Source organism: Leuresthes tenuis, unplaced genomic scaffold (genome assembly GCF_036924035.1).
Source record: "Leuresthes tenuis unplaced genomic scaffold, fLeuTen1.0.hap1 SCAF_17, whole genome shotgun sequence".
In the NCBI taxonomy this organism is placed as follows: domain Eukaryota; kingdom Metazoa; phylum Chordata; class Actinopteri; order Atheriniformes; family Atherinopsidae; genus Leuresthes; species Leuresthes tenuis.
In genome coordinates, this window is record NW_027325371.1 from 17,659,001 (window position 1) to 17,672,541 (window position 13,541).

The window sequence follows — 13,541 nt, forward strand, 5'->3', positions numbered from 1 at the left end:
CTTGAAAGTCAGTGTTCGGTATGACCACCTTTATTCTTCAACAAGCTTTCTTGTGGTTTCTTTAAGCAGTTTTCAGGAATAATTCTCCAGGCTTCTTGAAGGACATCCCAAAGCTCTTCTTTGGACATTGGCTGCCTTTTGTTCCGTTCTCTGTCAGGATGATCCCACACTGCTTCAATGATGTGGAGTCCGGGCTCTGGGGAGGATTCATCCCTCCATAAGACCTGTTGCCACTGATTTTTCAGTCCAGCTCTTGTGTCATACCTCACCCTTCTCCCCTTGCCTCCCCCTTCCATGGAGACCATTTCCGATGAAGAGATGCCAGCTCAAAAGACGCACTTGTTCTTTTTTGCTCTGTTTGTTAAATCTTCAAAAAAGATAATCCGAAGTAGTACGACAGAGAATTTATTTATGTAGCTATTTTGAATTCAGTAATGAGAATTGAACATTGCACACGACAGCTATGAAAAACTAAACCTATATTTTTAAAGACATTAACACATGTAAGTAGTCATTTACATAAGCACACACTATGTAACCTTATCTAGGGATTTATTAGTAATTTTTACAACAGAAAACAGAGAAATGGCCCGGAGCGTTTGGTTGCATAATTATAAAACTCTTTGATAAGATGCAGCCACAGATACATTGGGTACTTATTGTTTTTCAACCCATTATATGTGACACACTGGGACTTTAACGGCATTTGATGTAGGTTATCCGTCTCATAGCTGTGTGTAATCATTAGCCGGAGGATTTGAAACATTTTTCATTTACAGCTATTCCGGGAGGAATTGTTAACATACATAAAAGAAGGAATGGTGTCTTTTGTTTTCATCCCTCTGTGCAACTTTGACATATTGGCTGTTTATTGTTCTTCTAACACCAGAACGGCCCCTTTGAACAATAAATCTGTTGCTGTTGTAATGTGGATTACACAGTGTGGAAAACGAAACTGTCAAAAAAAAAACATTGTCATAAAGCTGCATAGATATGAACTACAATATTTCACAAGTAATTAGAACAGGCAGAATCAAAATTCCTCATGCTGTCGCCTCAGTCAGAACAGATTGATCACATCCGAGCCAGTGAGCATACATTTTTAATCAGATTGAGACCAGCAGTAGAAACCCTTTGATAATCAGATCAGCAACTAAATATCTTTTCGTCTGGATAAATATGTTCTTTCTGTGCATGTTTTCCACTCATAGGGAAGTGGGCACCTCCTCTTTGTGGGGTTACATATATTTATTCAATAAAGTGCATATTTCTATGAACTACCATCACATCATTTGGAATTTTTGTTTAAGTTCAACCCTCGCCCAGCAGTCTACGACACTCTCACCTACCAGCTCCTGCTCGGTGCCGCTGGAAGTAGCAGTAAGGGCAAACCATTCATGGTGGGCTGTGGGGGTCCTCTTGCACTGTGACACTGTTTAAAGAGGGCTACTGGGATTGCTGCTTAATCTAATAGAGAAAAATTATATGGGTCCATTGCTGATGAATGACATAAATTCTATCCTTAAAGTTTAAAAAGATATTCGTTTAGTTACATTTTCACTAGATGAATAAAGGCAAAACCACTTTGTGAGGGTGAAAATAAGTGAATTTCTAAAGAGGTCATGTTGTGCATTTTTGCACCTCTTTATAAATTTTTGGGCTTGTCTCTTTTCTTTGTTGTGTTATAAAGTTTTTTGTGCACGTAAAAAAAACTCAACTCCAAGTCCACACCGAAGAGAGATATTCCGTCCCACAGAGGACTCCTGCAATACTTGATGACATCACAATTAAACTAATTTGCATATCGCATGTCCGATTAACAGATTGTGACACCTCAAGCTAAGAATGAGAAGCTGTCCAGAAAGCTGCCATCAGCTGACCAATCACACTCCAGTGGACTCCTCAAAGAGACAGTGGCGGAAACGGAACATTTCAAACAGAAGGTGAAAAGACTTGCAGCAGCAATGTACCGTCTTAGAAAAGTAAAGAAAGCAAACTTGTTCTTGTAGACCATCAAAATAAAAGTAATACCTCGTAAATTATCATAACATGGGCTATGTAAAAACAAACCAGTACATCTAATTTAGTGTTCATGATTTAACTTTGACTGTTGAAATATTTGTCCATTTAACCACAGCTGGTGAAAAACAACAACACTGCTGCATTTTGTCCCTTACTCTCTGAAATGATGATCCTGAGAGTCTGAGCCATATAAAACAAGGAACTTCATGCTCAAGTCTCTTTCTTTCTGTCCTCACTGCCCCTTTTCAGGTCAAGAAAAGCTACTTACTGAGCTATACAAGCAAAATAACAAACAATAGTCTATTTACAAAAGGATAGTGTGCTGGTGAGCATCTGTCAGTGCATCCATCTGTCCAGCTCATTTGTGAGTCATAGCAGTGGTGTTGTTGCTTCTGAGTGCCTGCTCCAGTAGGGCTCGATGGGCTTCTGCTGGCAGGTACAGGAAAGAGTAGATGAGCGCCAGAAGCAGCAGCGCCAGCAGCAAAAGGAGGCCACAGTCCGCTGACATTAAAGGCTCATTACAGCGAGCCTGCAGAAATGAATTATTATGCATGATGGACAGTATCTTCACCAGTTAAAGATTTGGGCTTGATTGAGCTAAATTCAGTCAAAGAACCTTGATGTTATTTGAGGAAATAATGCGTTTTTGTTCAATCTACTGAAAGATACTCGTGTTAGACCACCAAAATCCACCCAAAGTCAAACACGAGTAGGGGAACTAGATCACAACGGTTTCAGAGAAGACCTGACAAAAATCCCACGTTTGAGTTCCTCATCAAGCCTTTAAACGGCTGAAAGGATCCAAAGAGGGCATGGAAATGATGGAGAAAGTTGCTTTGGGAAATGTGGAGTCGGCTTCATCCAGAGTCTATCTTCAATGAGCAAAAACGACAAAGCTGAAAAACGTATACAGAATCAAATTTTGAAACAAGGTCAAAAAAAAAAATTAGATCCATGTTACTCATAGTAAATAATTACAAATACCTGTATTCTTCTGCAGTGTTTGCAAGGTCAGCCTCTCTCCTCTTCATCCTCTCCTTCTGTCATCAGATGGAAATGTTTGCAATCGCCAGTGTCAGCATGCTGTGTCGTGTGTGCATGCGTGCAAAGCTTCGTTGCCCCTGCATTCCCAGGTGAGCAAGGCAACCTGCCACTCAGCTCTGTGAGATGTTACGAAACAATAACCAGAAAACCAATGACAAAGACCTAATCTGAATTTAATTCTCACTCATCTGTAAACGCGCACACATACACAAGCTCAAAACTGAGGCAGATTGTGTTATGAAATATGAATTATATAATGAATCATAATCATCTTACCTCTGAAACACGCTCATACCTGGCTGTGGTCAGGGATTACTCACCAGAAGAGCTGGTCTATGAATTAGCTTAGGACGATGTGAGGTCATAGCAGGATATTGTTAGGGAATTATTAGCATTTGTCCTAAGAGCTTAAGTAAAAAAACAGCTGGAGTTTTTTCTAAATGGATTTTGTGCAAACAGTCCTGACTGGCTGGTTGTGATTTCCAGGTATTTAACCTCTTGGGGGGTCATTAACACTATAAGAGCCACTGAGTTCACATGAGGATTGTTTACTCACTATGCGGGCGACCACCTCTCTCCAGTCATTTAATTAGATGGCCTCTTTTATCGAAATGTCAACAACAAATGCAACATTTCTCTGATAATGAAAACGGTGGTGACGTTTTAAAAGTTTTTGTTTCTTTGGATGGGTTTTAGGTAGCCATCAGCAAGAGTTCAGGTTTGATATTTCTACTCGTCTTGACAAAACTGGAAGTTCAATTTGATTAGCTGGTTTAGTCCATGGCATGGAGAGATCTTTTAAACATACTTTCAACAGTGTTGAAGTTAAGCCCTTGGGAAGGACATTTAAAAAACTCCCTGTTCGACTGCTTTATTCATTCTACCACCAGTTTTGAGGCAGGAACTCTCAGTTGTGTCCCGGTTTTAGCTTTTTTGTCTAATGATGTGTAGTCAATGCTGAAGCAGTCTGAGGTAGTCTTTTTTCTTTGTTACTTTATCTGGTTTGTGCATATTATCAACCAGAAAACTGTCTCAGATCATGATGCTACCACCACCATGCCTAACAGTTTGTGCAGTGTCCTTTACTCTTCTAAAGATTCTTCTGGTGACCATGAGCAAACAACTTAATCTCGTCTTGTCTGGCCATAAAACCTTCCCTCAAATGCCTTTTTTCTTGGCACATATAGTCAGCTGCAGATTTCTGTTATGGCGTTGGTTTTAAAATAGGGGTTTCTTCCTTAAATTTCACAGCTCAGTGATATTGGAGTTCCAGCAGCTTCCTGTCCATAGCAAACCTGTGGTTAAATAGTTCCTGTGCTGTTCCAGACAATCCAAGCCAGTTTCCTCTCAGCTGAGTGTGACTCTGATGGATGTCTTAACGAGTGCTTAAACAATCAAGTCTTATTTGTAGAAATTCTCATTTGGTAAAGCAGTGCCCAAAACTGTCAGATATTTATTCAATAATCAATTGATTTTGATGTATTTAGATGTGGTGGAGCCAAAGCCTGAACATAAAAGAGTCGAGTAAAGTACAAGAACTACAAGTTCGTATTAGACACAGCATTTTGACTTGTTGGAATAGGTACTTGTGAAAACAAAGTCATTACGATTTATATAGACTAGTGTAGAAACGAGAGAGATTAGACAACAGTATTAGATATGAATACCCCGTTCGAAATGGACAAACACAATACATGAAATGGGACTACAGGAACCCACACTGCCAAAACACTGCCAAAACTGAACAGAAGATCATTTTACATGCCCTACCAGTTGGTGGCGCCAATTAATTTGCCAAAGGCAAAAAAATAAAAAATCCTCAAAGAAGACTTCACGCATGCGCACTGTTAGTATGTTCAATGTGATTATGTTTACGTTTGTGGGGAAAAACGTAGACGTTTTCACTCATCATTCTTGGTAAGTTATTCTAGTTCTCCAATATTGGATTGATTTATTTGATCAGTCTCAGTTACAGACAGTATGAGTTTCCTATTGCAGTTTTAGCATCCAGCAGCTAGTAAACCAGCGGTGCTGAGATGCTGAGTGCACAAGTAGTTCTCATTAATTAATACGTCCTTTGCTGCCAGTTATCTTCTCTGCCCAATCAGCGATAGATGGGGTGGTCTCACACACGACAGCACTGATTTTCTGTCATTACAAAGAAATGAATAAGAAAAAGAAAAGCTGAAGTCATTGGGTCGGAAACCAACAGCGTCGTGAAGCAACAACTGAAAGATGGGTGGGAAAAGCCATGAGAGAAGGGCATGAAGTGTTTTACAGATTCCAAATGGAAGGACGGGTGCTGGTAGAAACAGAAGAGCAGAAACGAAAACGTCCTGATTCACATGTGGACACGCAGCACTTAACAGAAAAAAAGAAACACGATACAGGTGGATGTGACGACTGTAGGCAAGAAGAAACATGGAGAGATGAGGCAGGAAGAAGATGCATCATTCAGCCCTCAAATATGGGACTGTAATTTAATGTAGCATGTGTTCTACGAAAGAGCCATGTTTCAGTATCATCGAGTAACTAATGTGACTGCGAGGGACGAGTTTTTTTAAATGCAGTAAACAGAGCGTCATCCTGGTCCTCACTCCAGACCAAACCGAAATTAAAACTCAAGAAAAGGGACGCTTCAATCAGCTGTACCGACGACAGCAACTCCCAGTGAAAGCAGTTTAAGTTTGATTAAGTACCAAAAAAATTGTTGGCAGCACATTCAGTAACACCATTGGCTCCTTGTAGATTCCTCTGCTTTCTAAAGATAACAGAAAAGTAAATAAATCCCTGCTCGCATTAAAAAAACGCTGCCAGTTTGAAGCCCTGACCTTATAGCCATCGCCATCGTGGTTTCTTTGAAACGGGGATTGATGAGCCTTGTGGCCTTGAGGCCTACTTGGCTTCACCTGCTTCTTCTCCAGTTCAACTTGCATCCCAAATAGGAACGCTGAACTAACAGCCAGCCAGAAGCTGATAGACGAGTCCTGGTTGTTCCGTAACTCCTCCGTCACCAATAGGTTTAAGTTTTTAGAGGCTGGCGCTGAGAACGGTGAGAACTGTACAGTTATGTCACAGGAGGTCTTCCTCATTAGGCGACAGCTTCTGCTGACCGTTACGTCACTAAGGGTTCATACCGGCAGTGGGAACGTAACCAGAGAAGAAGCCCATGAACGAAAGTACGTTGTTGGGGTAGCTCCACAGACCCCCATAACCCTCTGAGAGCCCCTGAAGCAATTTGGTCTAAAAATATCTTTGAGCAACACCAGAGAAAGTTTGGGAATCTTGAAACCATGTGCTCTGGACTCATTTTGAAGTACACAGATTGTATTTTACACAGTTTATGCACATTCCCTGGGCCTGAAACTGCCCTTTGATACCACAGTTTGTGGGCTTTTTGCAGCATCAAAGGTGCACAGGATGTCTTGTTTTTATGACAGTGTTGTTGCATTTCACAGCTGCAGGGGGAGCCAAAGAGCAAAAATATTCTCTGGCGTTGTTGCTTTAAGACCCTCACAGAGTTTTGTGAACTACGGTTTGCTGTGCTTCCTTTTGAGCGGATACAAAACCATTTATTACGGGTCTGGGAAAAGTGTGGTATACCTCTTTGGTGATATGTTTTCAATAAACTTTAGTTGGAAAAGTCCATATTTTTCTGTGTGATTTTCTACCTCTAGCACGTACATTTCAATGATGAACCCATTCAAACACGTTGTATACACAGAGCAACCGTGAATGAAATTTAAAGTACGAAGTACTGAGTTTCACTTCTTTTTAACATCGAGGCGTTTTTGTGTTTTAGGTTTTCTGTCAGCATCTGGAGCGCTGGAAGCGAGTGTAGCTGCCCACGATGACCACAGAGCCTGCGAGCCTGGAGAGCCTGAGCGTGCTGTACCAGAGCGATGACTACATCGTCGTGGACAAACACTGGGACATCCGCATCGACAGCAAGATGTGGTATGAGAAACAGACGGTGCAGGCGCAGCTCCAGCACCGCTTCCCTCATCTGGCAGACCCGAGCACCTACTATGGATTTAGGTTGGGAATCAAATGAATGAATCTGTTGAAGTACATCACGCTCATGAGAAACAGTAGCCTCATCGTTTCACTGTCGTTTCGCCAGGTTCTGTCATCAACTGGACTTCTCCACCAGCGGAGCTCTTTGCGTCGCCCTCAACAAGGCGGCTGCCGGCCGGGCCTACCGCTGCTTCAAGGACCGCACTGTCACCAAAGCCTACCTCTCTCTGGTACGGAGCGCAGACACAGTGACACGCCTGTACACCACACTGCATACACAAGGAGCAGCGTGCAAAAGAAAGGAGATACCTGAGCTCCTAAGTCTAGGGCTATGTCTAGGACCTTAGGGCTATGGCTTGTTTACAGTCATTATTTAGGAAAGGCGATGTGATTCAGCAGCCATAAATCCCTTTAAGCAGCTTCTTAGAAAGAAGACCGAGTCTACAAAAGAAGAGGAAATCCACAACAACAGAGTCAGTCGTGTGTTTCCAGTTAAATCAAACCCACCAAAACGTATCAGGCACTCTTTTTGTACCTTTATGGACTTTTATAACTTTTCGGTCATAAGAGACAAAAACAGCTAAACCAATCTGAGAACAAACTGGAGATGTTTACAGCAAAATGCCAGGACTTTCCCACGTTATACAGACATGTATTCTAAAATAGTAAAGAAGCGTCCCATCTCTAGCTATGCTTTGTGGAAATCGGTCATCTTTTACTCCCTTTGCTGTTCCGATTCAGGTTTTTATGCTACTGTAATGACTGTACTTGATATTTGTTCACCTGCGTGTTTCTAAGATATCTGATGGAGATTAGCCTCATTAGTTTGTTTTGCTCCCCAGATCCGTGGGTGGGTGGAACAAGAGAGGCAAACTTTGGACTTTTCCATCGGCAAGAACTCCACTGAGGGAAAAACACACATGATGTGCATTGAGGGAACAGAAGGTACACAAACCAAGCTTGGTTTGGACTTTGTGAATGTGGGCATCACTCAGTACTTTAGCTTCTTTGTTGTTGCTTGCTCATTTCGATGATTGGTTTTCAACAACCATTTCAAGATGTACAGATAACCACAGATAGTTTTTTTTTTTTTTTTTTTTTTAAGTATCCTGCTTCATTTTTTCTTGTTCTCTTCAGGTTGTGAGAATCCAAAGCCTTGCCAAACTGAGCTGACAGTGCTGGAGTACGGGTTGTATGATGGAGACCCTGTCACCAAGGTGCTGCTGCAGCCACTCACCGGTAACCCCACCCATTTCTTTACTTTACTGCAGAGGAAAGTAAAGGCAAACAATAACTTTAATGTTTGCAAGCGTGACAGCCTCTCACCTGCACTACAAGAAAGAATACAACAGATTATGTGTTCTTTGAGTTGCCTTCTGTGTTATATGAAAACGATATTGCACACTTGTAAAACGTCTTCCCTTGTGGCTGCTCTCAGGCCGAACCCATCAATTAAGGGTCCACTGCGGCGCTATCGGCCACCCTATCGTCGGGGACTACACCTACAGCTTGGGAGCAGATGACTCTCCGTACCGAATGATGCTGCATGCCTATCTCCTTCAAATTCCCCTGGATCCCCAGCACCTTCTTGTCGTGGCCGGAGACCCCTTTGTTCCCACGGTCGATCCGAAATGGCTCCCGCAGCGCTCGTTACGAACACTGGCAGCCACTGTGGAGGCCCTGTTGGAGCACAGAAAGGCTAAGGAGGAGGAACAAAGGGAAGCTGGAAGAGAAAAGGAGGGGAGGAAGAAAAGCAAGAAACAGAGGATTCAGCAGGAAAGTGAGGAACAAAGTAGGGTTTGCCAGGAATGGCTGAGTGAATGGGCTGGAGACTGATGGGGGGCGGCGGGGGTTTGTGTTATTTAAGTTATTTTAGCTGTCTACACATAAAACGCATGTTAAGCATGCCCCACACTATCTGAGGGACCACCTGAGTCTGTAATGTCCTCATACACAGCTTAAAATCACAAAAAAGTGTGAGGAAAGTTTTTAAAGCTCCTAAATATTGTACGACTGGAGTACTTCCACTATAGTACAACCACTCGTTCGTGGTTGCATAGCAACCCCACCTCACCTCAGAAATAGATGTCTTGATGTTACTACAGGGTTCTAGCAATGTCCCGCGTGTTTCTATTTCTCCGAAGTTTAAGAGCTATTAGTTTGATAAAGGCTTTTTAAAAGGTGTATTTGAGGAAATTAAAACCCTTTTTTCACTGTTCCCATGAAGAGAACTTTAGTTTAATGTGCCAAAGTTACGAGATGTAAGCAGCATCCCATGTGCGTTTTGTCCAGGAGAAATTTGCTGCGCCAGCAGTTGTTCACCTGTACTGTATGCTGTATGTCACTGGCATACATTAAATATAACAGAAAATCATACTATATGTGTTTTGTTTTTTTTGCTATTAAGCAAACTGCATCTATTAAATCTAATCCAGCTCCTGTGTTCTTGATTTGTATTGTTTTAGGGTGAAAATGGTTCTCTGTAGAGCAGCACTATAACTCTGAATGGAGAATAAATTTGTATAATCGGAGAATTGAGATCAAATACACCTGCGGCCGTTGGGTTCAACTGATGTCATGGAGATCCTTGGCAAAAGCTACACAAGACAAAATTTGAAAGAGCTATTCATACAGATTTGTTACTGCTTAAATGAATATTAAGCAGAGGAAGGATTTGACCCTGATGACAGCGACACCATATCAGTGCAGTGCTGAATCAAGGAGCTAAATGCAGTGTGCTGATGTCATTACTCAATTACAAAAGTATATTGGAATTTTTGAGGTGGCTGACAGGTGCTTACAATAGTTATGAAAGTATTCACATCTTTTACCTTTGTCAAAGTATTAATACCTCTCTGTGAAAGTATAATATTACAAGTAATAGTCTTGGGATAACTGTATTATCATGAAAATAAGTACTAGTTGGGTGAGGTTAAGCTAATTATTTCACATTTGTATCCAAAATATGTAAATGTGTGTAGTACATTGCGTGTAGTTTTTTTAATTATTATTATTATTGTTATTTTTAAGTTACCATGTCATGACATATAAGGGAAATTCTACTGAATATAATAAAAACAGTAGGTGATGAAAGACGATTTGGGCTTTAACCGGTGTTGCGTGAATTATACTACATTACCCACAATGCCGTTGTGAGTCAACCACAAGGAAGTGAGGTACCGAAGATTAAACCGACAAGAAGCAGAGACACAGAAGGGACTGGTGACTGTAAAACAAGATTTTGAAAAGTTGACTAACAGCTTGGGCTGTGAAAAGAAGTAACTGCGGTGACAATGACCTCCGAGGTTTTCTCCTATGAGAGTTTGGTGCATGCTGTGGCAGGAGCAGTGGTAAGTTAGCATTTGTTTTTCTTTTCACTGAATGGCAGTAGTTTACATTAAAAACGTTACAGTTTAATCTCTAACACATTCTTTTTTAAAGTAAAAATTTCTTCCGTTTTTGTTGGCTTTATGGGGCTAAATGCTACAATAAATTTAATGGTATGTAGGCTAATAATTAACCCTAACTAACCGAATTCAAGAGGGATTTATCAGCATTTAGAAATGGTTATATAGTCGAGTTTAGTATGTATTTTTTTTCTGTACGTACCGTTTGGATTGTTTGTCTTTTTTAAGCTGCGCTTGGTGTGGTATCAATTTGTATAAATACAGCTCTAGTCTTTCCATTTAGCTCTAACTGTAAGCTTTTTTTTAGGGAAGTGTGACTGCAATGACCGTATTCTTCCCTCTTGATACTGCCAGATTGCGTCTTCAGGGTAAGGCACAGAATAGATGTTGCCTCATTTTTTAGACTGGAAGTACAGAAACTGTCTGTGATTCTTTCCTCTTTTTGTTTGTGCTCAGTGGATGAAAACAGGAAGGCTAAATCTACCCCTGCCATACTGGCAGACATTGTCAAAGAAGAAGGACTGTGAGTAAAACGATGTTCTTATTTGAGACTTGAACGATGACACCAGAGAGTCTGAGCTGAAATGTTTCAACCCAGCATCTTTACTGTCCCTTCACAGACTAGCTCCCTACAGAGGCTGGTTCCCTGTCATCTGTAGCCTGTGCTGCTCCAACTTTGTCTACTTCTACTGCTTCCACTGCCTCAAAACCTGCTGGCTGAAGGGAAAACAGTCGGCACCCAGCACTGACTTGGTCATAGGCATCGCTGCAGGTGAGACGATCGTCGTCCATATCAGAAAAACCTTGTTTTAGTGAGTCGGGACAAGAAAGGTCCACCTAATCTTGGATTTGAGTCCCAAATTCCTTCTCTCTTGACCGAGCAATAGGACGCCTTTCCCTTCATAGCTCACTGCCCACAGTGAATACCACTAAAACTGACAATCTTGGGTTTTTACGTGCTTTACTTATGTGCTCAGTCATAGTTAATGAGTCCTGTATCTAACTTAATGATTTCATAATGAGTCAGAGTGGGGGAGAGATGCATCACATCACTGCTTGATAGTTGCCTCGTGAGTTTTTGACAAAGCTGCTGGTTTTACAGAAGAAAATAGAAACTAACCTCATTTATCATCTGCCATCTCATCTCATTAGGTATTGTAAATGTACTAGTTACCACCCCTTTGTGGGTGGTCAACACCAGGCTGAAGCTCCAGGGCTCCAAGTTTCGCAGTGCAGACATCCAGCCCACCAACTACTCTGGGATTCTGGGTAAATGACCATTATTTGGGTGACCTTTTTTTTTTTTTTTTTTTATTAGTATGCATTCACTCATTGACTGTATACATGCGGTTCCATTTCTTTTAGATGCATTCATGCAGATCATCCAGGATGAGGGAGTCGGAGCCCTGTGGAACGGGACCTTCCCGTCCCTGTTGCTGGTGCTGAACCCCGCCATCCAGTTCATGATTTATGAAGGCCTGAAGAGGCAGCTGAGGAGAGGAGTTCCCAGGGAGGTGAGAGACACAGAATGAGCCGGGTTAGGGCAAAGAGTCGTTATCTGAGTGAGAAGACACGAGATATGCAGGTACTTGGTAATTCTGTGCACATGACTTTTTGGGAGACTTAAAGAGAGATTAGACGTTAGGTTAGATGTGGCGGCTCATTTTTTTAGGTCTGCCAGAGCGTTTGTGGGGAAAAAAAGAAAAAAAACTTATGGGCAATTTCAGTGGTCACAGTACACAAGGAAGAGACTATTTCTTGTTCTTTTTACCACTTAGTGAGGACATTTGAATTGTGAAAATGCTCTCGAGAAAGCATGACACATTTAGACTACCACTGTTAATTTTCTGCCAAATCATCCTTCTTTTTCTCCCCAAAGCTGTCATCGTTGGAGGTCTTCATGATCGGCGCAATCGCCAAAGCTATCGCGACCACCGTTACATACCCACTGCAGACGATACAGTCCATACTTAGGGTGGGTTTTGTCTGTGTCATGCAAATGCACGTTTAAAATCAAGCATGGTATATAAATGAAAAAGATTTTTCCCTTAATTCAACTGTTTTTAACTATACTTTTGTAAACCCAGTTTGGTCAGTTCAACACATCAGCAGGGAAGTCGAAACTGCTAACGAGCGTGAGGACTATCAAGTCTTTACTGGTCAACAGAATGAGGTGGGTGTTTAGAGCACTAATTATACAATCCGTTTTCAAATCAGCTTATTTGTCTAATTTCAGGTTTCCCCGTTTGTACATTCCTTTAAATACACTAAAACGCAACTATGTGCACATGTTGACTCGAAGCGCTAGTATGAACTTGTATGTGAGTTACAAAGAATTTCTTAGGAAATGTGAAAAGGTGAGGCAGGTTATATTTGGCTCGCAGCCAAAATCAGAGTAGAATGTGTTTGCTTTTGCATAATCTGGATGACACCGAACAAATTCACTCTGTGCCAATCAAATTTAGTTGTCCTTTATATTTAAAATGGCACATACACCGACCTAAAGTGTGCATAGACGGTTTAGTTTAGAAAGTTTTAATATGACACGCAAGACAAAACATCTCCATTACTTCTGTGGCCTCCTCATGTTGGCAAGATTTAACTTAGACAGTTTATTATCATGAAGTTGATAAGATTTAATGCCATTTTTGTGTTTTCACCTTGGCTCTCTGTTGTAGGAAGTATGGCATGTTGGGCCTGTTTAAAGGCCTGGAGGCCAAGCTGCTACAGACAGTGCTGACCGCTGCCCTCATGTTCCTTCTCTACGAGAAGATCACTAGCTATACCTTCAGAGCCATGGGACTAAGCAACAGCCACTTAAGGAAACACTAGCTAGCAAGACGCCTCACTACCCTGAACACTTGAGCTCATGAAAGCGGTGCCATGAACGATGTTGAGCATCTGCTTCCACACCCTGCGATAGGAGTTTGATCTTCGCACAACTTCTAACTATTTTAAAAGCACTGACTCTTCAAATGTGACCTCTTCTTGCAAATATTCCATCCAATAAATCGGTTCAAGCTTCTGCTTCTGTGTTTTTTTTTCGGAAAA

General features: G+C 41.5%; 2 protein-coding genes across 2 annotated transcripts; both read left to right on the forward strand.

The window, feature by feature from the left end:
- The first annotated feature begins 4,902 nt into the window (after positions 1-4,902).
- On the forward strand, positions 4,903-9,457 carry rpusd1 (RNA pseudouridine synthase domain containing 1). Its single transcript, XM_072368153.1, has 6 exons — positions 4,903-4,983; positions 6,869-7,104; positions 7,190-7,313; positions 7,926-8,028; positions 8,221-8,322; positions 8,522-9,457. Exons 2-6 carry the CDS (start codon positions 6,917-6,919, stop codon positions 8,917-8,919), a joined length of 915 nt encoding a protein of 304 aa, XP_072224254.1. The 5' UTR covers positions 4,903-4,983; positions 6,869-6,916; the 3' UTR covers positions 8,920-9,457.
- Positions 9,458-10,264: 807 nt separating this feature from the next.
- Positions 10,265-13,515, forward strand: slc25a17 (solute carrier family 25 member 17). Its single transcript, XM_072368417.1, has 9 exons — positions 10,265-10,433; positions 10,798-10,858; positions 10,947-11,013; positions 11,111-11,262; positions 11,643-11,759; positions 11,856-12,004; positions 12,370-12,465; positions 12,578-12,663; positions 13,169-13,515. The coding sequence occupies exons 1-9, from the start codon at positions 10,377-10,379 to the stop codon at positions 13,320-13,322; spliced, it is 939 nt and encodes a 312-aa protein (XP_072224518.1). The 5' UTR covers positions 10,265-10,376; the 3' UTR covers positions 13,323-13,515.
- The last annotated feature ends 26 nt before the right edge of the window (positions 13,516-13,541 follow it).